We start from the raw sequence: 27,622 nt of genomic DNA, 5'->3' as shown, positions 1-27,622 counted from the left end.
CTCAGGTCCTGCGTGGAGTTTGAATGCTCACCCCGGGCTTGCGTGGCTTTTCTCCAGGTACTCCAGTTTCCCTGCCCCATCCCCAAAACAGAGTCAGAACTAGTGAACATTAAGTGATTATGCAATGCTGCAGCGTCACTCAACCATGACGTAGGTGGAAGGGGCATCAGGTGTGCCGTCATACAATTAGCATGCTTGATACAATCTAAATATGTTTGACCAGTGGCGGTCCCTGAATTTCCAAGTGACGCCTTCAGCTATTAGAATCAATCCAACCCTCAAAAACTATTTTATGGCTCTAAAACCTCTACTGCAGCTACAGCTGCGACACATAAAAAATCATCAATAATAGCCTCATACAATTGAAATATTATTTAGGAATATATCCATATTTTACTCACCACAAATCCTTTTTAACTGTACACAATATCCATCCTCCTTTACTTCTTCCTTCTTTTCTATCGCCATCGAAGCTAATGCTGAAAGTCGCGCCTGTCCTGTCGTATTTCTGGCATACGTTTTTATTCGATTTAGTGCTGAAATTTTCGTTCCCGGTTGTGACAGGCTTGCTTGCTTTGGAGTTGTTCGACCTTTCTTAATGATGTCCAGCTTTTTTTTCTTGAAATGTCAGTCTTGAAAACGGCCTGGCATCCACTTACGATGTGGACAATTTTTCTCAGAAACTTCATCATGTAAAAAGATCATTCTTTGTTTTTACACTCATCATATCCCAATTAGCCTAGATATAAAAAAAGAGATATTCATTTTAACTGCATTTTTTAAACAACATTCATTCCTAAATGTTTTTATAATGATATTAAAATAAAACCCAATATTTTCTAATATATTAAAGCAATTTAAGTGAATTTTCAAAAGTCCAAAATTATATTATCTTGTCCTGTGTGTGAACCCCCCCCCCCCCAAAAAACCAACAAAACACTCCTAAGGTGTGAATTTTCTGAGCATTTGGCTTAGCCCACCAACCCCCAGCCAGAGTCAGCTGGGCCAGGCTCCAGCTCACCCGTGACCCTAATGAGGACGAGCTATATAGAAAGTGAGCGGACGGATTGTGCAGCCAACTGTTGTCGCCTTTGCGTGCATTTAAGCAAGAAAAGAATCCGAGTAACGTCTGGCCGCTCCAAAGCACGTAAAAGCCGCAAACGGATCCTCCGTTCCCTGACAACAAGGATTTAAGTGGGCGCTCTCGCTATTGGGTCAGCGGTGTATTACGCCGAGTTTTATTTCAACGAAGCAAAGTCAGAAGGGCAAGCGTGGAGTGGCGCGCTGGCCTCGCCGCCACGCTTTCATCGTCATCCAGGCCATCTGCTGCAGGCTAGGATTGATTGGCGGCTACACGCGGATGGCGTTCAAGTTACCACAGCTGAAAGACTGACACTCATATCCACCCGTACTGATTTTTAAACATGTAAACAACTTTAACAGTTTTTAAAGCACAATTTTGTTTGCTTTCAGATTTTTTAAAAAAAATCTAATTTCAAGGGTCCTAAAATTGACCTCTGCGGAACACCTTCAGGGTAGCTTTTACATTGTGGAATTTATAGTCATGTAGTGTAAAAAAACATCCTTAAAATAGATAAAGGATATTTACTGTTGATAAAAAATATTTCAATAATAGAAAGACATTTGAAAAACAATTTCAAAAACCATGCATTTCTTTCGCCATTTTTAATTTCAATTTAGTTAATAGAATACAGTGGTACCTCGACATACGAGCACCCCGACATACGAGCATTTCAAGATACGGGTAAAATTTCGAGCAAATAATTATCTCTAGATAGGACAAAAATTTCGAGATCGGAGAAAGCCAGGTGGCCAAGACATGAGATGCTGTTTATCATTGTAGCGCACTGCCTTTTTTGCCGCATCTCTTTCGTGTATAACAGATATCTATGAGCACTGGGCGGAGCGTTGCATTTTTTTTCAGTGTTTTTTTCCGTCACTCAGCGCGAATGCCGGAGCGATCGCTAATACGAGCAGTATAGTATATTACTTCTCGTTGGCTGCTCATAAGAACATCAGGGGCACTGGCTCTCTCCCGCAACTCTCTCGTGTAATGTCTCTGGTCGCAACTCCCTCTTTGTAACGTCTCTGCGAGCACTGGGCGGAGCGTTGCATTCTTTCAGTGTTTTTTTTTAGCCTGTTAGCTCTCGTTGGCGGAGCGATCGCTAATTCAAGACTACTTCTCGTTGTGGTCGTGCGTTATCCTATAGTGAGGACATTTGTGTGCATCATTTTGGGAATATTTTGAAGGGAATACAAACTCAAACAACCCTCGATATTGACTGAAAGTCAGTGTGGAGGCGGGGCAAACAGAGCCAACCCGGCCAGGAGAAATGTATAAAAATGTAAAACAAAATTTGAATTAAGTTTAGTGTAACATTAGATTAAACTTATTTTTGAGTGTGTCTGCATCGTAATCCGAGTTCATTTACATTTGTTTATGTTATATTACGATTCACCGGTGCAAAAAGTTTAGTCCCGGAACGAATTAAGCTCGTATCTTGAGGTACCACTGTATATATTTTAACTAAAGACAACTCTGAATGAATCAAACCAGAGCCCACTTGGCCTTCAGCTATTCAAACAATCACCCGCAAGCGGACCCACGCACAGTTCTGATTGCGAGGAAAAGGCACCCATGGAATATCGGCGTGAGCTACTTCTATGGCGGGGGACAGCCCACTAATACCAGAAAGCCCAAGTGCATACTTGGCCTTGGTTTTAGCAAGGCCAAAATAATCTGGAGAATTGAAATGGAGAGGAGAAAAGCTGTTTAACACTGTCACTCAATTATTTAGTCGTAAAGTGCAGCTTCGGGGCGATATAAAAAAAAATGACATGGAGTTGAATTACAACAGGAGAAAAGAAAATGAATTTTGAACAGGTGCAGCTTGCACACGCATACACACAACTACAAACACACGGGCAGATGCTATCTGACTCATGACTGAATAAAATGTCTCCAGCTTGCCCACTCATCTAAACAAACTCGGTACAGTGGTACCTCGTGATACGACATGCTGGTGTTACGACAAAAATTTCGATCGGATAATTCGCTCGCGATACAATTAACATTTCGAGATGCGACGAAGCCAGGTGGCCATGACATGAGAGGCTGTTTATCATTGTAGCGCACTGTCTTTTTTTGCCGCATCTCTTTCGTGTATAACTACTATATCTACGAGGACTGAACGATTTCTTCAGACTAGTTTCGACCAGGAAACGCACAACACGCATGCGCGGGCAAAAAGAGGGCTTTCTGGGTAATGAAGTATACTTGTGCACACAACACCAATAGCCAATGGCACCCTTTCTCAGAATAAAACTACATTACCCACAATCAATACGTGGGAAGCTCAGCTATTGCATTTTCTGTTATTCTTTCTAAGGAAAGAAGGTCCTGCGATCGCTCATTTGAGACTATTTCTCGTTGGCAAGTGGTCGTGCATTATCCTATTGTGAGGACATTTGTGCGCATCATTTTCGGAATATTTTGAAGGAAATACAACAGCAAACAGTCCATCGATAGCGAAAGTGAGGGTGGAGGCGTGGCAAACCGCTAACCCAGAAAACTAAGGTAACAAAAGATTAAGACAAAACTAGAATTCAACGTATGTTTGAGTGTGTCTGTATATATTAATCCAAGTTCATTTAAATTTGTTTGTTCGTTTACGAGTGCCGTGGATAAAGTCCCCCCTGAACTCTCCGCCTCTGTGTGTGTCGTTGTCTCTCCCGTCCACGAAATGCGTCTAATTTTACATCTATTAAACACATTTTATTACTATTAAACCACTAGTTATGTGTTACTATGTTAACAGATGGCGATTAGAAGAAATAAAAAAAAAATTCCAATCCAATATCCTGTTTTTTTGTCTTTTTTCAGAGGGTTGGAACAAATTAATTTGTTTTCAATTCATTTCAATGGGAAACGTTCGCTCGAGTTGCGAAAAGCTCAACATACGATCTCAGTCTCAGAACGGATTACGATCGTATGTCGAGGTACCACTGTATTTCTCGCCGCACCATTTGGCGCCATCCCGACCAAAATGTGGAGATGGTGGGTGGGGGGGTCAAAGGGCAGCGGGTGGGATTAAGGGTGGCCTGGTCTGAGTGGGATATAAACCAGAGGGTGAAGTGGTTTACACAAATAATTCAGTTCTGTCTTCAAATTGTTTTGTTCCTGATATGCATGGAACAAAATTAATACAACTTCCTGACTTCCCAAAAAATAAGGCACAATGAGTATCGGGTAGACGTCTCATTTTTACAATCATTTATGAAAAATAAGAGGTAAAAAAATAAAAGTTACTTCCTTACCTTCCTCAGCTGAATTGGGCCGGAGTAAGAGAAAGAGGAACAGAAAGACGCTCCACATTTCCACTACAGAGTGACACGGACAGCAGCCTAGGGAGGGAGACGGCATGAAAGAGTGAGAAAGAGGGAGGTGTGTGTTAATGTGTGTGTTTGTGTGTGTGTGTGTATTTTGTGAGTGTGTGTGTGGAAAGCCAAAGAGGAGGAGTCTATTCCCTTTATCAGCCGCAAAAGGAGAATGAATGGATGAGGAAGGGGACAGTAATATTTACGAAACAGAAAATAAGCAACATTTATGTCCAGATAATGACGGCGTCATGGAAAAAAATGGCGCCCATACAGAAATACAAGTAGAATTAGTGTATATTTATTAAATATTACAGCTATAAGCATGTCAAAAGACTGTAGTGTATTAATATCTTAAGATCCTTCCTCCCATCAGCTGTCAGGCTCTTTAATAAAACAAATGGCTGAGTGTTAAGACCTACTGTATGCATGCATGTACATCTAAGTGTATGTATGTATATATATATATATGTGTGTGTATATGTATGTATAGGTGTATGTACACATATGTGTACATGTATGTGTGTGTATATTCATACCTATCAACCTCTGCCGATAACTGCCCTTATAAATGATTATGATTCCCCTTACAAACCCCCCAAAAAACCTTACAAACACCGTACGAGTCGTACGGTGTTTGTAAGGTTTTTTGGGGGGTTTGTAAGGGGAATCATAATCATTTATAAGGGCAGTTATCGGCAGAGGTTGACAGGCATGAAAAAAAAAATATATATATATATATATATATATATATATATATATATATATATATATATATATATATATATATATATATATATATATATATATATATATATATATATATATATATATATATATATATATATATATATATATATATATACACATATATATATATATACACACATATATATATATACACATATATACATATATATATATATACACATATATATATATATATATATATATATATATATATATATATATATATATATATATATATATATATATATACACATATATACATACTTCAGCAACACGCTTATTTATTTATATATTTATTCGTGTATTTATTTATTAACTTACTTCATACCTATCTATTTATGTCTAAAATGCCTTTCCTATTTCTGCATCCTCACCCTCTTGCTACTGTGACAACGAAATTTCCCGAATACGGGATGAATAAAGTTATCCGATCCAATCCAATCCAAAGACGTGTCCATAATATTTATAGATCATACATACTTTTTCATGATTTCCATTGCCATCGACGATGCTGATCCTACAATGATTCTTCCAGGCGGGCTCTGGTTAATGATTTTCATCTGAATGAAGCTGTTCAAAGTATTAAAGTTTGTATTAAAAGTGCTGAAATGCGCAGAAAGTTGGTAAATGAGGAATTAATGTGCAAAGGCAAAATAAAGGAGCCACAAGGACAGCCAGCTTGTGGCATTTGTTATGCTCACACAGAGAGACAAACACAGGTGCATTTGATGATGGCTATTAACAACACATGGGGTAACTTGGGTGTGTCGCATTTTATTTGGTCAAATGGTACTAGTATTGATGAAAGGTTCTGCCCTTGTGTCTGTCTCTACTTAAAAAAAAAAATGTATCTATTATATTTTATTTTTCTCTCGACCATTAAGAATTAGAAAAATGAAATTCTGCTTTTTTAAAATTTAGTAACTCATTTACTGCTATGCCTGGCAAAAGATGTTAATTTCATTTAAAGTGACAGAGAAAAATAATTTAAAAGCAGCATTAACACAAATAAACATGATTTAGTTCTTCCTTTTTTAAAAAATTTAAGATCGCCATATTAAAAATACAAATGAAATTAATGAAAGAAAAATTACTTAAAGTTCTAAATCAAAAGAAAATTTAAGATCGCCATATTAAAAATACAAATAGAATTAATTAACCAAAAATCACTTAAAGTTGTAAATCAAAAGAAAATGTACTTTAATTTAAAGTAAAATAATCACTGTTGACAAAAATCCCATTAAAATGATAAAAAATTGAATATTTGTTATTTTCCCTTTCTATATTAATTTTAAAGAATTAAAAATAACTGCAGGTGATACATATATTTTAAAAATCTGTCTTTCACTGAAATGCACACTCAATTAAAGACCTCAGGCCGAGGTTTGGGCCTCGCACGCCCCTCTCTGGCCACTCCGCAGCATTGCACTTTGTTGACAGGGCCTTTTTCATGCCCCAGTTCACGGCAATGAGGAAGACTTGAGTGGACTCTTGCAAGGGAGATGTTTGCCCCCCGGCTCGACATAGTTAGATGGCCCCATTCCCAGCTACCCCCCTCCGGGCTCCTAAACATGGCTATTTAAGATGAAAATTGAATATTTTAGAGTGCAAATATAAATAATGTCTTTATAAACACAGCCTTTATTTCACTATGGATCAGGACTCCCCCAAATATATTAAGAAGAGCTTGATTTTTGTCCTCGTTTTTAACCTAGAGGTGATTCGCAATAGACGTGATGCTGGTTTGGATTTTTTTGGGGTGTGGGGTGTGGGGGTTAAGACGTCAAAATTTTTGATACCAGCACTCGATGGCATGAACACATCGCAACTTACGAGTGACAGTTTGGCAAATGGTGAACAATTCCTAAGCTGCTTAATGCCACTCACAAATTAGGTTTGCTGTCAAAACAATAGGAACTACACAACCATAGTTTAATGTTGACATACTTAAGCGTTGCAGTGTTTTAATCCCGACTAGTTGACGCAAGACGGAAGATGCTTGGCTGCAAATGAAAATTATGAAAAATTAGAAGATTTGTTGCTAGACAGATGGGCCTCGATGCATTTTTTTTCAATATATCACATATTTAAGGTGAAAAAAAATATAGTGTAGTAGTAATATCAATGGATCTAGTAGTAATCCCTGTGGTACACCGGTCATTGTATACTACGGGTAAATTCCAGTAGCGGGCCATCAGGGCCTTCAAGGCGTTCTCTGCTGGCCTAAGAAATATCTGAATCATATATTATATTTTGTCCATCAAAACTTATTAAATAATTCCAAATTGTCTGTTAGCTTCCTTTCATTGTTTTTCCCCCTGGTTGCACTGCTTCCAGATGTGTGTTTTATAGCCATAAAATAGTTTTTGAGGGTTGGATTGATTCGTTGAAGGCGCTACGAGAAAATGCACGGACCGCCACTGGTAAATTCATGCATAGAGGAAGAAGAGAATAGAAGATGGAAGTCAAAATATTAGTTTTTTTTCTAATCAGACTAGGCAGAAAAAAATGACTTTTGCTCTTATTAAATATTTCATCTCCCTACCTACTTACTTTTCACTTTATTCACAGCTTTGGGTTACTTTACTCAGCAGACGGTGCTGTTTCTCTCTCACAAATTCACACACATTAAAAATCCATGATGACAAGCATGTGGTTGGTTGCATTAAAAAAACAATCAGACCTCCTTTTCCAACACATTCAACTTTATTTCCATTTTAGTTCACTTCAAAATGAGCGTCACAGCTCATACACTTTTGTTGTACCGATATAAAAATGCAAATGTAGCAAAATATACATATTAAAAAGGCCGGCATTTATGGTGGAATACAAGAACGGTATAGTACCAGAAGTGCATGAAAAATGTGAGCGGTTAACAATTAGACACTCATCAACTTATTAGGTATCCCGGTAGATGACATTGGGTGGCTAACTTGGCAAAAATGGATGTTGCCGGGTCAATTTCATCTGAAAATATCAAATAAATTGGCAGAATGTTTCCAGCAGATTAATTTTAAGCAGACAGCAATCACAAAAATCCGTCACGGCAAAGTGCAAATGTAACGCCGCTCGGAAAAATGAATGTTAATAACGCTGCAGCGGCATTAAAAACAAACAAATGTTCATTTTTGTGCATCCAAAGTATGGAAATAAATACAAGTTGCTAGTGTTTTTTTTATTGCCTGTCTTCTTCGCTGAGCTCATGAATTAGTTTTTGTCCTCAGGCCCCCAAAAAATAAAATGCATTTTGATTCATCCATTTAGATTTAAATTACACAAAAACTGATGGAAAGCCATCATAGTCATTCCTTTCATTCATTCATTATTGGTAACTTTTCTGTCCTAAGCATAGAAATGTCCAAATCTTAATTAAATTTAAAAAAATAACAATCATCTATGATGAAAAATATTAATATTTTTGAGGTTACTTTAATGGGATCCCATAAAAAGACAAAATTTGATTTTTTTGTTCAACACATTTGTTTCCCTCAAAGATAAAATTCCATTTAAATGGTACGTATTAGAAATAAGACGAAAAACAAATTAATATTTTACTTTAAAATGATTGAATTGTTTTCATCAATGGGACTTTTTTGTTTTGACCAAAAAATGTCACTATTCATTACATTATCTATATACAAAAAAAAATAAAAATTTTGCGACAAGGGCGATTAAATATTCACCAATAGCATCTAAATGAAGCTCCTCAACTCACTTAAGATCAACAGCCCCACTAGGTGGCGCTTAACTATACAACTATTGCATTGGCCTGAGCCCAAAAACAATCAATGGGCTGCATTCAAAACCAAATACCTACATTTAGGTGGCACTATATTGTCCTCTTTGACTGAGGAAAAACTGCAAAGTGTCAGCCAAGAGCATAAGCTCCGCCTCCTTTTCGTACAATCAAGTTTCTCATTGGCAGTAGACACAACACAAACAAATTGAGCTACTTCTTGAGCAGCCGAGTTCAACACATACACACAAAATATACACAAACATAGAATAAAAATTCCTTTGGCCAATAACGGCGATGGAGGGCGTTACCCGCATTTTTACCCGCGACCTCAATGTCTGAACGCTCAAATCTGGCAACCTTTTAGGGCGACTGAAGGCGGGGCGTGGTTGGATCGGGGGGGGTCTTAACACTGAACACGAGTTGATCCTCTTAAAGAGGCGGCAGTATGCGAAGAATGTCAACAAACTTTTAAGCGGTTTACACGGACCTGGGTTAATTATTTTGGTATGGTCCATGCGGGAAGAAAAAAAAATACCCTGTTTTAAGCGATCGGTTTTCTCGTCAAATACGGGAGGATGTCGCTCGCACTGACCTTTTCTAACCCCCCTTCTCGTCACGTAACCGTTCACGGCTTGTCCTCGGGGAGATCCACCATGGGGACTTTTTCCGAGGGGGACATGGGTGGGGGTTCTTTGCCCACCACTGCCGGCGCCGCGTCGGGCAAGGGGGAGGCGGCCATTTTGGCGGCGCTGACGGCGAACGCTTGAGCGATGTCGTCGAAGGTTCTTCCTTTGGTCTCGGGGACCCGCAGGAAGGTGAAGATGAAGAAGATGATCAGCAATAGCATGAAGATGATGAACACGTAAGGACCGCAGAGTTCCTGGGGAGACATGAGGGGGGGTCTCAATACAGTGGTACCTCGACCTACGATCAGCTACGACATGCTCGAGGTACGATGAAAATTTCGATCGAATAATTCGTCCTAGATACGATCAAAATTTCGATCGAATAATTCGTCCTAGATACGATCAAAATGTCGATCGAATAATTCGTCCTAGATACGATCAAAATTTGGATCGAATAATTCGTCCTAGATACGATCAAAATTTCGCTCGAATAATTCGTCCTAGATACGATCAAAATTTCGCTCGAATAATTCGTCCTAGATACGATCAAAATTTCGCTCGAATAATTTGCCCTAGATACGATCACAATTTCGCTCGAATAATTCGCCCTAGATACGATCACAATTTCGATCGAATAATTCGCCCTAGATACGATCAAAATTTCGATCGAATAATTCGCCCTAGATACGATCAAAATTTCGATCGAATAATTCGCCTTAGATACGATCAAAATTTCGATCGAATAATTCCCCATGACATGAGAGGCTGTTTATCATTGTAGCACTTGCAGCATCTCTTTTGTGTATAACAGATGTCTACGAGCACTGAACGATTTATTCAGACAAGTTTCTCCTACGCATCGACCAGGAAACGCACAACGCGCATGCACGGGCAAAAAGAGGGCTTTCTGGGTAATGAAGTATACTTGTGGACACAACACCCATAGGCAATGGCACCCTTTCTCAGAATAAAACTTCATTACCCACAATCAATACATAGGTAGGCTGAGCTGTTGTATTTTTTCCTTCCTTAGCCTGTTAGCTCCCGCAATCGCTCATTCAAGACTTGGCAAGTGGTCGTGCGTTATCCTATTGGGAGGACATTTGTGTGCATCATTTTCGGAATATTTTGAGCAAACAGCCCATCAATAGCGAACGTGGGGTGGAGGCGTGGCAAACAGCCAACCCGCCCAGAACAAAGGTAAAAAAAATTAAAACAAAATTAGAATTCAGTTATGTGTAAAGTTACATTAAACGTATGTTTGAGTGTCTGTATATATTAATCCAAGTTAATTTAAATTTGTTTGTTCCGTTACGAGTGAGTTGTTGTGGAAGGTCCCCCCGAAAACCGCCCCACCCCGCGCCCCTCTGTGCGCCTCTCTCCCGTTGGCGAAATCCGCCCAATTTTAGTTCCATTAAACACATTTTATTACTATTAAACCACTAGTTGGGTTACTTTGTTAATAGATGCTAAATTAGAAGAAATAAAACATTTTTTCCAATCCAATTATCCTGTTTTTGGTGTTTTTTCAGAGGGTTGGAACAAATTAATTTCTTTTTAGTTCATTTCAATGGGAAACGTTCGCTCGAGTTACGAAAAGCTCGACATACGATCTCAGTCCCGGAACTGATTAAGATCGTATGTCGAGGTACCACTGTATATATGGTAGGTTTGACTTTTGGACAACATTCCCGTGCGGACACCTACCTCCAGTTTAGGGAAACTGAGGCCAACCAGGAAGTTGGCGGTCCAGTTGGAAAAGCCGGAGACGGCCATGGCGGCAGGTCGGGGTCCCTGTGAGAAGAGCTCGGCTACGATGAACCAAGGGATCGGACCGGGGCCCAGCTCAAAACTGGCAACGAAGGCAAACACCGCCACGATGGCCAAGTAGCTGAGAGACGGTGTGGATTTCTGTTTGGAGGAAGAGAAAAAACATCACCGAGTGGCTACATCACATGTCAAAGTGGCGGCCCGGGGGCCAAATCTGGCCCACCGCATCATTTTGTGTGGCCCGGGAAAGTAAATCATGAGTGCCGACTTTCTATTTTAGGATCAAATTAAAATGAAAAGTATAGATGTATATTAAATTTCCTGATTTTTCCCCTTTTAAATCAATAATTGTAATATTTTTAATCATTTTTTTCTGTGGTTTTAGTTCAAAAATCATTTTATAAAATCTAAAAAAAGCTAAAATAAACATTGTTTTAGATCTATAAAAAACGGAATATTCAGGGCTTTCAATCCAGTTCTTTTAATCCATTTATAATAAAAAAAATCTAAATATTATATCTAAAATGGTCCAGCCCACATGAAAGCGAGTTGACGTTAACGCGGCCCGCAAACCAACCCGAGTCTGACACCCCTGGGCTACATCATTGATCAAATATGATCAATTTCCATCCCTTATCCTTACAAGGACACTTCTTTTAACCTTTTATAACCCCAATTTGAAAACGGATGGATTGTTGTGTAGATGGCTCACCACCAAAGAGAGTGAGATGGTCATCAACAGAGCAGAAATGGCCATTCCACCCAATCCTACAAGGTGTAATGTTCGTCGGCCCGCCTTTTCCACCAGGAAGAGCTGAAATAATGGGAAAAAATGTGTAAAATATCTGATAAATTGCAAAAAAAAAAAAAAAAAAGGGTAAGAAAATAATAAAGTTGGACACTCACCGATACAACAGTGAACACTGTGTTGACCACTCCGGCACCAATAGTAGCGTAGATGGGTTGAGTAACCCCGGCAGTGTCAAAGATACCCGTGGAGTAGTAAAATACCTTAAAATAAATAAATTAATTAATTAAAAAATAAGTTAGGATGCAATATTTTTGCAATGTAGTCAACTGGTGATCCGGGAGAAAAATGTTCCTCGACTATTTGATAAACTTTAGATGACAAACAGGTCGGCTGCAAACCCTAATCTTAACATTTCTACTCTCCAACACCGTGATTATACGTTAAAAAAAAGACTACACACACACTATTACCTCGAAATCAGTTAATATTTTCTAAAAACATTTGCAAAGAAATGCTAACCACGTTTATAATACATCTATAGTTGCTCAAATGGAATCGGTCAAACTATATCTATATACCAGTGCCGGGCGGTCAGGGCCTTCAAGGCCTTCTCTGCTGGCCTAAGAATTATCTGAATCATATATTATATTTTGTCCATCAATACTTCTTAAATAATTCCAAATGGTCTGTTAGCTTCCTTTCATTGCTTTTCCCCCTGGTTGCACTGCTTCCAGATGCGTGTTTTCATATTGAAGCATTTAACCAATCACATTTTAGCCATTATTTGTTGCCAGGGTCAGGAATCTGCCTCAAGGCCTTCACAATCAGTTCTGCAGGCTCTGCTGCATTAAACAATCGTCGATAAGACTGTTGCTTTAACCAATCAGATTTCGTGTTGGCAACACCACATTGTCTTGTCGCAGGCGTAGGGATACGTCATCGCCTTCTCGCAGGCGTAGGGATACGTCATCGCTTTCACCAACTATGATTGGCTAGTGATTAGCCAGAGCTACCAAACTGTATTTGGAGCAAGCTGCACAAGCAAATATATTGTTGTGTTCATTTAAAGCCATTTGCCAGAAATACGACAGGACAGACTCAACTTTCAGCATTAGCTTCGATGGCGATAGAAAAGAAGGAAGAAAGAAAGGAGAATGGATATTGTGTACAGTTAAAAAGGATTTTTGGTGAGGAAAATATGGCTATATTCCTAAATAATATTTCAAATGTGGGCCACGTTCTGATATCTGAAAAGCTCCAGTGTTTGTATTTAATCATTAAATGCTGCTAGGAAGTGGATTTTACCCATTGAAGGCGCTACGAGAAAATGCACAGACCGCACGGCTATATACACAATTAAAAAACCCATTAATGCTAATGAAAGCTGCCAAATGATTTATTTACTTTTTTAGTTTATTCCCTTAATTATTATTATTCCCTCAACAAGCATCCAAAAAAGAAAAATAAATTCCTTTGACCACTAAGGGGGCGACACCCATCCAAAAATTTGGCCGTCACGGCCCCCCGCTGTGGGCTTTGTGACAATAGTCGGCCACCACTAACACTTCCAGTAAGCCCGCTTCCATGACCTTATTAACATATCCGCCAGAAATGCCACCGTGCTCGTCTCCTCTGACCCCCAAAAAGCCGCCGATTATGTCGGTCGATTTAACGCGGCCCCCCAAAGCCATGGAGACTTGTTATGTGCCTGTCATGACTACTTTCAGGGGGGGTGGGGGTGGCTTTAGTGAGAATTTAAAGTTACAAAAATGGAGGTTAATGATTGAATTTAGAAAAATTCTGATAAGGTGCAATGCTAAATTGATAATAACTGACAATAATAACTATTACTTACTAACTGACAACTATAATAAAATAATGAACTTTTTTCTAATTAAGTTTTTTAATGATATTTTTTTTCAAAATTTTAAATAAATAAAACTGAATACTATTTCCTGTTTTCCATTTATTTTTAAATGTAAATAAAAAATAAAATGTATTTCTTAAAATATATGTACTGCCTTTCTTTTTTAGAATATAAAAATCTCTTCTTAAAAAAAACCCTTCAATTAAATAAATGTTTATATTACAAATAATAATAATAATAATTAGGGGATTTGTCCCCAATTTTGTGTTACTCAAAATATTCTTTAAAAATCTGAAACAAAAAAATGATATTAAAACAGAATGTTGATTATTTCCCCTTTTATGGAAAAAAATATTTACTGTCTTGCCTTGTACCTAAAAAGGTTAAAAATATATAAAAATAAATGTCCCCCTTTTCATTTAAAAAGAATAAATTAAATATTACATATATAAGAATCAATCGCTGCCGCGGCTTCCACTTTAAATGGATCGGACGTCTATTCATGTTAAACTGATTTCAATTTCTATAAGAATGACTAAACATCACACGATTGGACGCCCGCGACCATTGAGGGAAACTGACGAGCCTACTCACAGCGTTGATGCCGGACAGCTGCTGCGACAACTGCAGAACAATGGCGATGATGATGGGTTGGCGGTAGTTGCGTGCACGGAAGAGCTCCAAGATGGTCACTTTCTTCTCCATGGACATCTTCATCCCCTCTTCCTTCATCTCATCGATATCGTCACTCACGTCCTCGCAGCCGCGCAGACGTACCAGAGCTGAGAGGGCGAGACCGGGTCAGAACTTCTTCACCCGCGGCGACGCACGGCCGTGACTGGATGTTTGGTCGCCCGGACCAAAACAACCGGCGACCAAACGTCCGGCGACCAAAAGTCTGGCGACCAAAACAAGGTAAAACAACACTGTCTACGCATCAATAAAAGCCAACAATGGCCCTGAGCAGTTTCACTGAGCCGACGTGCGAGTGTAGAAGAGTTTGTATGTACATGCGTTGTCCCTTTAAGAAGCTACGTCAGTCCGGGTCTTAACAACAAAAAACAATAAAACTACGGGAAATTTGGAGCTTTTCTTTAGCCTAATAATTAATAGGGCATTAGGTATGACTAAATAATAATTCACAGTTTGTATTTAGGGAACTTGAGCAACAATTTTAAATCGTAATTATCAATAACCTTCCGGGCGACCAAAAGTCCGGCGACCAAACGTCCGAGTATCACGCACGGCGGCCTCAGAGCACCTTTCCTGGCTTCGTCCTCTTGCTTGAGGACGATGAGGAGGTATCGGGGGCTCTCGGGGCAGAATGGTAGCATGACGGTTTGCAGGATGGCCGGCAGAATGGTGAGAGCCAGGAGGACGGGCCACAGGGCGTCCGATCCCAGGAGAGACTCCAGACCGAAGATCTGGAAATCAAGGCAAAGATGATCAGAAAATCCCGTGATTGGCGGAGCCCGCACAACGCGGCGCTCGTACCTGCGCCACCAGGATCCCGACGACCACGCCCAGTTGGTGCAAGGTCCCGAAAGCTCCTCGCAGGTCCGTGGGGGCGATTTCCCCCACGTACATGGGCGTCAGTCCCGTGCACAGACCGCAGAAGACGCCGATGACCAAGCGTCCGGCGATGACCATCTCGAAGGAGCGGCTCAGGCTGGACAGTCCCATCAGGCCGCCGCCCAGCAGGGCCAAGGCGTTGGCCAGGAGCATGGCCTTCCTCCTGCCGAACTTGTCCACCACGGCGCCCACACTGAAGGAGCCCAGCATGCCCCCCACGCTGAAGATGGCCACGGCAAAACTCCAGACGAGGGTGGTGACCCCCGGGGTGAAGGGCTCCGAGAAGCGTTCCACGGAGACATTGTAGAAGAATCGGCGCAGTTTCTGTCGGGGGAGGCGGAGACAATTTAAAGGGACGGCCCACTCCTTTTGAGGGGGATCTTTCTCTTATTTTTAACAGTTGTTGTTAAAAGCATTCTTTCTTTTGACTCCACCCAATAAGTTATTTAACAGAAGGAACCAACAATGTAGCTACTCTTTGCCAATCCACAAGAGGACAGCACAGCAGGGATCATTCACTGTAGAGTGGTACCTCTACATACGAGCAGCTCTACCTACGAGATGCTCGAGATACGAGGAAAATTTCAAGCAAATAATTCGCTCTAGATACGAGAAAAATTTCGAGACGTGAGAAATCCAGGTGGCCATGACATGAGAGGCTGTTTATCATTGTAGCGCACTGTCTTTTTTTGCCACATCTCTTGGGTGGCCATAGTTTTATTTCTCAGAATAAAACTTCATTACCCACAATCAATATGTGGGTAGGCTGTTATTCCTTCCTTAGCCTGTTAGCTCCCGCGATCGCTCAATCAAGACTACTTCTCGTTGGCAAGTGGTCGTGCGTTATCCTATTGTGAGGACATTTGTGTGCATCATTTTCGGAATATTTTGAAGGGAATACAACAGCAAACAGCCCATCGATAGTGAAAATCAGGGTGGAGGCGGGGCAAATACAGCCTACCCGGCCGGTATCAAACTTTAATACACAATAGGATTATGCACTTGCCAACAAGAAGTAATATATACTCTTAGTACTAGCGATCGCTACGCCATTCGCGCTGAGTGACGGAAAAAAAAAACACTGAAAAAAATGCAACGCTCCGCCCAGTGCTCGCAGAGACATTAAAAAGAGGGAGTTGCGACCAGAAATATTAGACAAGGAGTTGCAGGGGAGAGAGCCAGTGCCCCTGATGTTCTTATGAGCAGCCAACGAGAAGTGATATATTATACTCCTCGTATTAGCGATCGCTCCGGCATTCGCGCTGAGTGACGGAAAAAAAACACTGGAAAAAAATGCAATGCTCCGCCCAGTGCTCATAGATATCTGTTATACACGAAAGAGATGCGACAAAAAAGACATTGCGCTACAATGATAAACAGCCTCTCATGTCTTGGCCACCTGACTTTCTCGCATCTCGAAATTTTTCTCGTATCTAGAGATAATTATTTGCTCGAAATACTCGTATGTTGGGGTGCTCGTATGTTGGGGTGCTTGTATGTTGGGGTGCTCGTATGTTGGGGTGCTCGTATGTTGGGGTGCTTGTATGTTGGGGTGCTCGTATGTTGGGGTGCTCGTATGTTGAGGTACCACTCTATCAGTAAAGTTGGATTGAGGAAACAAGAACGAATCACTATTGTGCTAATTTCACATTATTTATACAACATATGCATTTAATGAAAATAAAATGTCACTGCAGTGTATCAAATACACAATTATTGTTTAAGCTCTTGGATGTTTCATCATTGTTTAATTCTGTCAGGAATGGATGACGCACACACCTGTTCAGGTGCATTGATGACCCCGGTGTTGTAGCCAAACTGTAGCGATCCGATGACCGCGGTGGCCACGCAGTAGAGCAGGTAGACGGTGACTTTCTTCTGCTTGGGCTGTTTTATGAAGACAAATAAAAAAGCGGGTGAGGCAGGGAACAACGTGCAATTTCCCCGAGAAAGCAAACAGAGGATGTGAATGTGCGATCCTGCTTTTTGACAAAGCTCCTGTTGTTTTATGCGGACGCGCTGGCCGCCACACACCAGCACAATGAGCCTTTCCCTTTCCCCGACACTACTTGCTGTGTTACTGGCGAGTTGGCGGCTAAAAGCACCTGCGAGGACTGAGAGGGAATTCTCTTCTTTCCTTCCAACTCCAGTAAAGCAGGCTTAGGACACAAAAGCTGATAATACTGGCGAAATTTCACTTTGAGAAAAAAACTTTTGTATATCTCTAAACCTTCAACTTTTATTTATAGATATTATTCATTTTTAGTGTATGAAATGAGCAGCAGTAAAGTCTCATGTTTTGTTTTATAAAATAAAAAAAGGAGAAACCAGTAAATATTTATAGATATTATTCATTTTTAAGGTGTATGAAATGAGCAGCAGTAAAGTCTCATGTTTTGTTTTATAAACTAAAAAAAGGAGAAAACAGTAAATATTTAATTTTTTTAAAAGGTGAATTTATTTTTCATTTTATTTATTTATTACAAATAAGATTTCAAAAAGTATGATTTAAACCTTCAGCTTTTATTTATAGATATTATTCATTTTTAAAGTGTATGAAATGAGCAGCAGTTAAGTCTCTTATGTTTTGTTTTATAAAATTAAAAAAGTAGAAAACAGTAAATATTTAATTTTTGGTGAATTTATTTTTCATTTTATTTATTTACTATACATCTATTAGATTTCAAAAAGTATGATTTAAACCTTCAACTTTTATTTATAGATATTATTCATTTTTAAAGTGTATGAAATGAGCAGCAGTTAAGTCTCTTATGTTTTGTTTTATAAAATTAAAAAAGTAGAAAACAGTAAATATTTAATTTTTGGTGAATTTATTTTTCATTTTATTTATTTATTATACATCTATTAGATTTCAAAAAGTATGATTTAAACCTTCAACTTTTATTTATAGATATTAGAACTAAAAACACAGAAAAAAATGATTAAAAAAAAATCACAATTATTGATTTAAAAGGGGGAAAATCAGGAAATGTAATTTACATCTATACTCGTCATTTTAATTTGATCCTAAAACAGAGTCAGCACTCATGATTTACTTTCCCGGGCCACACAAAATGATGCAGCGGGCCAAATTTGGCCCCAGGGCCGCCACTTTGACACATGTGGTTTAAAAAAAAAAATCTAAAATGAGAATTACTTTTTACAACCCTATCATTGAGCGGACATCCATTTTTTTTTAAAATCTATGAACCAAGAGTAACAAAACAATAACTCCGACGTCACCATCAAAAATGATCATTTTGCACCACTTTTTGCGGTCAGTAGGTTGAACGCAGGATTTTTTTGCAACTTAAAGAACGCCAATGACAGACAGGAAACAAACCTTGTTTCGTAACAATGGTTAAAAAAAACATGTTTGGATGATAAAGCCCACCCCGGATTTAGAAATGTATTGGCGCAAGAGGCAAGACGTGCGTGCACTTGCAGCCACACGTTTGGTTGCCCAACTGTCAAGCGACATGACAGCAGAGGCCAAATCCATTTGGACTGGGATTGCGGCAGCGAATGGCAATGGTCCCAGTTCAAATGGATTGGACGTCTCTCGCTGTCATTGGCAGTGGAAAGGATTGGAAAATAATGTTAAGCTATTTTGATTGGCCCTTTTTGTTTGTAATAAAGATGTCGGAAAAAAGAATGCTGTTTTCTCCTTTTTGATTTTTATTTAACTATAACAATAGAGACAAAAAAAATTGGGGGGCATTTTAATTTATGAAATAAAAAAAGAGAATATTTGGTTTCCTTTTTTGGGATAAAATTATAGATGTCATGAAATGTTCTTTTTTTTTAGTATGAAAGACAAAAAATGAAAAATAATTTGAATGCAACTTTTTATCTTTTTTGTTCCTTATTGAAACATGACAATAAATAAAAAATAAAATCATGAAAGAGAATATCTGGTTTTAAATCATATACATTTTTTGGAAAATTTTCTACAAAAGCCAAAAATAAAATTATAAACGTCATAAAATTTTCCTTTTTAAAGAACAAAGACAAAAAAATAAATAAAGAAAGAATTTGAATGCAATTTTCCCTTTTTTGTTCCTTATTGAAACATGACAATAAATAAAAAAATAAAATCATGAAAGAGAATATCAGCTTTTAAATCATATACATTTTTTGGAACCTTTGCTACAAAGGCAAAAAAAAATGATGTCAAACATGAAAAAAACAAAGAAAAAGCAAAACATTGTCTTTTAAGATGAAAGATCAGAATCAAATCTTTATTTTGTGTCCATGTAGTCATAGAACACAATATTCTGTTAAAAACAGGCTTAAAAGATGAGTGGGAGTGAACCAGTTACTGACGATAAAAGACATTGACAAATTTTAATGTCAACAATTGTTTTGTGAATCGATCATCCGAAACGTGGATTCTTCCCCAATTGTCAGACATAACGGGAAAACCGTAGCGAGTTTGAAACCCCGCCGTGCCCCGGTGCAGGTGTACCTAATGTTATGTCTACGCCAAGTTTTCTTGCGCGTGTCCTTGTTCTACCAACACTCATTTCCACCCGTTCAAGTTCCGACTTGTCCGTCTCTCTCTCCCCGAAAGAACTCGTCTTTATGTGCCAGAAAGGAAAATTACAGAATTACCAGTCTGGGGCGTGCGTGCGTGCGACTTAATGAACAGCAGGTTTTTTACTAACATTTCGAAAAAAAAAAAATCAAAAAAAGCAAACTCAGTCATGAAAGGTTTACACGCTGAAGAAACCCAACACAAAAAGAAAAAACTGCATTCATTTTAGTAATAAACAGTATTTACCTTATCGTCTTCTATCCGCTCCATCTTTAATTTCAAAGTGGCTTTTCCGGAAAAAAAACACGAACTGGTGTGCAAACAGCTGTTGATCCTGGAAGGCAAGAAATAAACGTGTCAATAAAGATTAGAGAGAAAAAGTGTAAGAAAAAAAAGGAAGAGTATATGATGAATGACTTTACCTGATGGAGTGGGATGGGATGGTGGCGACCTGTTTGTAGTCCAGAAGAATGAGCTGGTTTGCCCTCGCTTGAACAGCAACACACACCATAAGCTCCGCCTCCTGCGTCCTCCCCCCCCCCTCCCTTGATCACGTTTAAAGCGCAGAGCGGTGTGATAGTGTCCTTCAAAGACGATGATTGGGATTTTTTTCATTCCAATGAGATTTACATACTACTCAAAATGTTGCATAAGCTTTCAAGGGGAGGAGCCTAAAGTTAAGTTTGTAAGGGGTGTTTAACTCATTTGCTACAAATGATAGTCTAGTTGAGATAAACTCATTTAAAGTCACGGTAGAATGATGAAAAGAGGCAGAAGAGCGGATCGATTATCGACAATGAAGAGAGATCATTTGGCCTCATGTATAACCTTAGAACACATGTGTCAAAGTGGCGGCCTGGGGGCCAAATCTGGCCCGCCGCATCATTTTGTGTGGCCCGGGGAAAGTAAATCATGAGTGCCGACTTTCTGTTTTAGAATCAAATTAAAATGAAGAGTATAGGATGTATATTAAATTTCCTGTTTTCCGCCCTTTTAAATCATTAATTGTAATCGTTTAATCCATTTTTTCTGTTTTTAGTTCAAAAATCATTTTGTAAAATCTAAAAATATATTTTAAAAAGCTAAAATAAACTGTTTTAGATCTATAAAACTGAATATTCAGGGCTTTTAATCCAGTTCTTTTAATCCATTTATTAAAAAAATATCTAAATATTATATCTAAAATGGTCCGGCCCACGTGAAATCAAGTTGACGTTAAAGCGGCCCGCCAACCAACCCGAGTCTGACACCCCTGCCCTATGTGGTTTAAAAAAAAAAACACTTGACGAAGGGGAATTTTGGTCATTAATAAGGGGGAGACAAAAAAAGCAGGTGTCTTAAAGAGACATTATGTCTGGATTCCAACAACATAAAAACCGGCATTCAAACCGGGCTGTGTACTTTTCCTAGCCATACATCCATGCAACTTATTCCTTGACAATGTTTGCACGTATCAACACGATCTGACGCGTGAAGAAAGACGGCGTGCGCAAAGCCGAGGAGGCAGAGAACAAACGTCGCCGGTGAAAAGGGGCTCTGTGGCGGCTGCCCACCACGGCGCCGTCACAAAGGCCGACGTGCACATGCCTGAGATACAAAGCCTGGTCATGCAGAAACCATGAGACCGGCTCAGTGGGTGGCAAACAATCGGAACCCCCCTCCCCTCCCCTTTCCTCTAATTCAGCATTTCTAATCTAATAGCCCACCTAAATCTCTGCCTGGAATTTGTAGGCCTCCACGACAACACCAAGCGAGAGGCCTTAAGTGGCTAAGTCTCGATTCAGACACTACTGTTGACAAAAGTAATTGGCCAAAACACCATATTTAACTAATTGCCTGTCATCCGAGTTAAAATGAAGTGGACGTACAGTGGTACCTCGACCTACGATCAGCTCTACCTACGACATGCTCGAGGTACGATGAAAATTTCGATCAAATAATTCGCTCTAGATACGAGAAAAATTTCGAGATGCGACCAAGCCAGGTGGCCATGACATGAGAGGCTGTTTATCATTGTACCGCACTGTCTTTTTTGCCACATCTCTTTCGTGTATAACAGATATCTACGAGCACTGAACGATTTATTCAGACGAGTTTCGACCAGGAAACGCACAACGCTTATGCGTGGGCAAAAAGAGGGCTTTCTGGGTAATGACGTATACTCGTGCACACAACACCCATAGGCAATGACACCCTTTCTCAGAATAAAACTTCATTACCCACAATCAATACGTGGGTAGGCTGAGCTGTTGTTTTTCCTTCCTTAGCCTGTTAGCTCCCGCGACGGCTCATTCAAGACTACTTCTCGTTGGCAAATGGTCGTGCGTTATCCTATTGTGAGGACATTTGTGTGCATCATTTTCGGAATATTTTGAAGGGAATACAACAGCAAACAGTCCATTTGCCGTGGATAAAGTCCCCCCCCCCTCCCCCTGTTGCTGTCTCTACCCTCCGTGAAAGGCGTCTAATTTTACTTCTATTAAACACATTTTATTACTATTAAACCACTAGTTATGTGTCACTTTGTTAATAGATGGCGAATTAGAAGAAATAAAACATTTTTTCCAATCCAAAATCCTGTTTTTGGTGTTTTTTCAGAGGGTTGGAACGAATTAATTTGTTTTTAGTTCATTTCAATTTTAAACGTTCGCTTGAGTTATGAAAAGCTCGACATACGATCTCAGTCCCGGAACGGATTAAGCTCGTATCTCGAGGTACCACTGTATACATGCCATCAATGGCACTGAATAAATACATTGAACGTCAATGGCTGTCAATGGCAGCCAACGATTAAAAATGTATCTTTTAAAAAGTCAATAAAAGTTGAAAATTAATGCCAAGAGCTGTCTTTTAACCCTCCACCCCAAGTTCAAACGCTCTGACTCATGTCGCACGTATGGCTTACGAACTAAAATGCCTCAGAAGCAGCAAATATTGCAAAACACTGGCAATCTTTTGCAATTGTGACATCACATTGGTGACACATGGATTGCTTATTTCACCTTACGTGTTAAAATTTAAAAAAATAAAACTTCAATACATACCTGTCAACCTCTGCCGATAACTGCCCTTATAAATGATTATGATTCCCCTTACAAACCCCCCAAAAACCTTACAAACACCGTACGACTCGTACGAGTCGTACGGTGTTTGTAAGGTTTTTTGGGGGTTTGTAAGGGGAATCATAATCATTTATAAGGGCAGTTATCGGCAGAGGTTGACATGTATGTAATAGAGCCTCTTGTCCCACCTCCTTATCCCATCCCACCTGTCGCCAAGGCAACGGTCCATGGACACAATGACATTAAAGTCTAATCTGCAAACTATTTGTACACAATATGACAGTGAGGACAGGAAGTAACGGAAGCGACTGCTTGACATCTCCCTTGCATTCATTTCCTGATCATTTGCAATAACTCCATCCTTACCAGTCCTTTCTTTCAACCTGCATTTAAGTCTTCCGCTGCCATTGACGGCGACTGACATGCAATCCATTTTACCTGCAAGTGAATGATCACTTTGATTATGTTAATGCACATTTTTGCCAAAATTTAAACAGTCACATGACAGGGCTAACTAGCAAAAAATGCACTGGATGACTAAAAAACGCTAAATAAACACAGACTTGTCAGGGCCTATCAAGCATAGTTTGGATTAGAATTGTGCTGATTCCAGATTGTTGTTACATAACAATCACGAGGGGAGAAAACCAAGGTCTGAAAAAGCGAAAAAAAAATGGAAGTTTACTAATTTCCCCCCTGTATTTATTTTATTTTATAATATTAATATATTTAAAAAAAGTGCATTCAATGAACTAGGTTGGTCACTTAACTGGAAATGATGGCACTTACTGACACCCCGTGGACAAAGGCTAGAATTATAGTTTCAAAACAATTGTAATTTTGTCAAATAATTTGAGCTCTGTCGTTGTCAATGAGTTAATTTCATGTCACTTGTTTGTCAATTTAAGGTATCTACAGGTCAAACCTGTAAAATTTGGATAATTACTTATTGATTTGGGGGGAATTTCCATGCTACTTCCCGTGTGTTGGTTGCTTTTTGTTGATTTTTGGGCATTTCCAGGTTTCTCTGTTAGTTTTAGCAGTGGTGTGCCGTCAGGGCCTTCAAGGCCTAAGAAATATCTGAATCCCAGACTGATGCTAATTATATTTTGACCATGAATACTTATTAAATAATTCCAAATTGTCTGTTAGCTTCCTTTCATTGCTTTTCCCCCTGGTTGCACTGCTTCCAGATGTGTGTTTTCATATTGAAGCATTTAACCAATCACATTTCAGCCATTATTTGTTGCCAGAGTCAGAAATCTGACTCAAGGCCTTCACAATCAGTTCTGCAGGCTTTGCTGCATTAAGCAAGCGTCGATAAGACTGTTGCTTTAACCAATCAGAATTCGATTTGGTGACACCAAGGCCTTCTCTCAGGTGTAGGGATATGTCATCGCTTTCACCAACTATGATTGGCTAGTGATAGAGTGGACTAGCCAGAGCTAGCAAGCTGTATTTGTGGCGAGCAGCACAAGCAAATATATTGTTGTGTTGATTTAATAGCGGTTTTGTCAACCCGCAATGGCTGAAGGAGGAGAAGAAATGGATTTGTTTGCAGATTTACTGTCAAAGCCATTTTCAAAATGGAGTTTTCAAGAAAAAAAAGCTGGACATCATTAAGAAGGGTCGGACAACTCCAAAGCATGCAAGCCTGTTGCAACCGAGAATGAACATTTTCAGCACTAGATCGAATAAAAACGCCAGAAATACGACAGGAGAGACTCGACTTTCAGCATTAGCTTTGATGGCGATAGAAAAGAAGGAAGAAAGGAGGATGGATATTGCGTACAGGTGAAAAGGATTTTTGGGGAGTAAAATATGGCTATATTCCTAAATAATATTTCAAATTGTATGAGGTTATTATTGATTATTTTTTATGTGTCGCAGCTGTAGCTGCAGTTGAGGTTTTATAGCCATAAAAGTTTTTGCTGAAGGAGTCACCAGAAAATGCATGGACCGCCACTGAATTTTAGGGAATCTTAAAGTTAATTGTCAACTCCATGGCTCCCATTGAAGCTATCTTTTACTGCTGATAAGCAATTGAGCAGAGTGCGCTATACAAATCACAAAATCCTGGTTTTACGGTGCCCGTGTCCAAAAAATAAAAATACATTAGTCGCTGTATGTATCACTATAAATGATCTGTAAAGTGCCTGACACCGCTGCTCTAAAAGAAACAAAAAACATGAGAAAAAACTACTTACGTGTACATTGTATTTATTGATTAACCAATGCCAAAGAGGAGTCGAATATACATTTGTTGCGCATTTGAAGCTTAAGTTACTCCAGAAAAAAAAATATTGGGGCTCTCTGATGTTACACACAACATTAAAGTGGAAACTAACAAAATGGGCCTGCCAATATTACTGTGATGACGACAAGATGGCGACATTACTTTTCACTATTTTAGATTTTCCCTGCAAAGCTTCCATTTTCTATCTGTTCATCCCATTTGGAAACCTGGAGGAGACATGAAAACATGACTTATTGAAAAGAAAACCTTTTAGATTTTCCATATAAGTACGTTTTTTTTCCCCTCAATTTTCACCTATTACAGGGGGTTGTGGGGGCGCATGTAATAACCATCATAATTACTGTGGCGTTGAGACGTAAAATTATTAAATTAAGGAAAATCTCCTGCTGTAATATTACAACTTTATTCAAATATTTTTGTCATGTAAGAACTCAACTCCTATAAATGTACATATTGCAGTTAATTTTGCTCATGTTTCAATCCTACTGGAAATGTAGAAATAGATGATATTTTTTCATATTAGGGCTTCAATTTGTGAATCGTATTCTAAAAAGAGTGAAACTTTTTGTTGCACATAGATTTAATAAAAGTTTACTTTGTAATATTCCAGCTTGCTAGTTTTGTCATAGCATTGAAAGTTTGCATGGCTATGAATATAAAATTAATTTTGCTTTAAAAACTCCCCACAAAACTACAATAGTTACATTTACTATACTTGTACTATATTTCAATACAACTCAAAACTAGATATATTTCATAATATTTAACTCTATCTGCCATTGCTAATGATTGACATCCGACTAATCTAAATTAGAAAGGCTTCACTTTTCTATACCATTGACAGCAATAGACATCTACTATTGCCTTGTAATATACCAATTTATTAATTTTGTCATAGCGTTGATTGTTTTATTTTGTTTAGTTTTGAATAGAAACTAATATTGCTTCACGAGAAGGAAAAAAAAATCATCTAAAGTCGGGGATAGGCATGAATTTACATTCTTTTGTGTACTATTTTTGGGGCCATTGACAGCGATGGACGTCCAATCAATTTTAACTGGGAGGGCTGAGCAAACATTGGCTGCCAGCCTCCACCCGGAGAAAAGGGATTGGATGCCTAACACTGCAAATGGCACCCAATGAAATAAATGCCTTATAATATTTTAATAATTGTATCCAACATACCCAGCTCAAGGGACAAAGACTTTTGTAAACCCTCTGGTACCATTCACAGGGGGCCACATCTTGGTCCTTGGCTGACAGGGCTTTGTTGCACCTGTGGAAGTCTATGACAGAAAATAAAATATTCTATTTATTTTGATTTATTTAAATTGAAATGGACCCACGTAACGTGGTCGATTAGCTTACCCAGGTAGTTCTGGTAGCAATTTCGGGTCTGGTTAGTGTTGGGGAACCGGGCGTCAAAGGGCGCAGTCCTGTAGTTCTTGATCTTCTCCTCAATTGTGTCAGACATTTTGGAAATCTGCAGATATGATATTGTTATTGTTATTATTTCAACAAAACAATGGACCGAAGCAAGGAAGACAGCTTTTACGTGACCTCGGCATAATACGCAAGCTCGCTAAGTAAGAAATATAGTCAGTTCAGATGGATAACATTACAGCACCGTTAAGCGTAAATTTCCACCTAAAAATATAACATGACACGAAAGGGAATTGTTGAATTAGTAGGAAAAGCCATCCATATTTGGTTGATAATACGTTAGCCTAAGAACGCCATGCCAACTCTAGAGTTCGGGATTTTTCAAGGGAAAATGACCCATAATGTAGTCAGAGAAATAAACAATTATCAAACTGATTTTAATTAGGTCATTATTAATTCTGAAAATGAGAAAATATATGCAAAAAATGGGTATTAGGCGTGCACATGAGCTAACCTTGAGTGCTATTCGGCTGTGTCCTCTCAGGAAAGATGTCCTTCCTATTCGATACGCAAAGCATGCTGGGGGAAAGGAGGGCATCCGCAGATATAATATAGCTAGGACGCTAGATACGTCAGTCGGCGTCAGAAATTGCGGCCAGTTTAAAACATTGGGCTTCTGTCTCAGTGAATCTAGCTTCTCCACTAAAATACTTTTAATTTGCAAACTGCTTGGTTCATAACAAACTGTATTAACTTGGCTATGCTTGAGGCTGGATGTTTAAAAAATAAAAATAAAATATGCATATGTCATATTTTTATGTATGCAGTTACTAATTCACTACACCTCTGATGTTTATGTAAAATCAAGCCGTTTGAAAATGACTGTATATTTCAGTCGTTTTTCAAAATA

At 39.0% G+C, this 27,622-nt stretch overlaps 3 protein-coding genes across 4 annotated transcripts in view; all 3 read right to left on the bottom strand.

Annotated features, from left to right (window-relative positions):
• Nucleotides 1-4,477, bottom strand: part of ephb6 (eph receptor B6) — a 42,037-nt gene extending 37,560 nt beyond the window's left edge. For both annotated transcript variants that reach the window (XM_077599419.1, XM_077599421.1), the window contains exon 1: nt 4,339-4,477. In XM_077599419.1, coding sequence (XP_077455545.1) covers nt 4,339-4,444 — 106 coding nt within the window. In that variant the 5' untranslated portion in view covers nt 4,445-4,477. The remainder of the gene's footprint in view (nt 1-4,338) is intronic.
• Nucleotides 4,478-7,835: 3,358 nt separating this feature from the next.
• Nucleotides 7,836-22,411, bottom strand: slc2a3b (solute carrier family 2 member 3b). The gene is made up of 10 exons (XM_077598308.1): nt 20,433-22,411; nt 20,257-20,344; nt 17,253-17,360; nt 15,396-15,797; nt 15,163-15,325; nt 14,496-14,683; nt 12,190-12,294; nt 11,996-12,097; nt 11,221-11,424; nt 7,836-9,767 (listed from the first exon to the last, which is right to left on the bottom strand). The coding sequence occupies exons 1-10, from the start codon at nt 20,519-20,521 to the stop codon at nt 9,513-9,515; spliced, it is 1,704 nt and encodes a 567-aa protein (XP_077454434.1). The 5' UTR covers nt 20,522-22,411; the 3' UTR covers nt 7,836-9,512.
• Nucleotides 22,412-25,275: 2,864 nt separating this feature from the next.
• Nucleotides 25,276-27,390, bottom strand: cox6b2 (cytochrome c oxidase subunit 6B2). The gene is made up of 4 exons (XM_077598309.1): nt 27,227-27,390; nt 26,698-26,812; nt 26,515-26,615; nt 25,276-25,535 (listed from the first exon to the last, which is right to left on the bottom strand). The coding sequence occupies exons 1-4, from the start codon at nt 27,308-27,310 to the stop codon at nt 25,482-25,484; spliced, it is 354 nt and encodes a 117-aa protein (XP_077454435.1). The 5' UTR covers nt 27,311-27,390; the 3' UTR covers nt 25,276-25,481.
• Nucleotides 27,391-27,622: the final 232 nt, after the last annotated feature.

Source organism: Stigmatopora argus, chromosome 4, assembly GCF_051989625.1.
Source record: "Stigmatopora argus isolate UIUO_Sarg chromosome 4, RoL_Sarg_1.0, whole genome shotgun sequence".
Classification (NCBI taxonomy): domain Eukaryota; kingdom Metazoa; phylum Chordata; class Actinopteri; order Syngnathiformes; family Syngnathidae; genus Stigmatopora; species Stigmatopora argus.
This window is presented reverse-complemented; position numbering and strand designations above follow the sequence as displayed.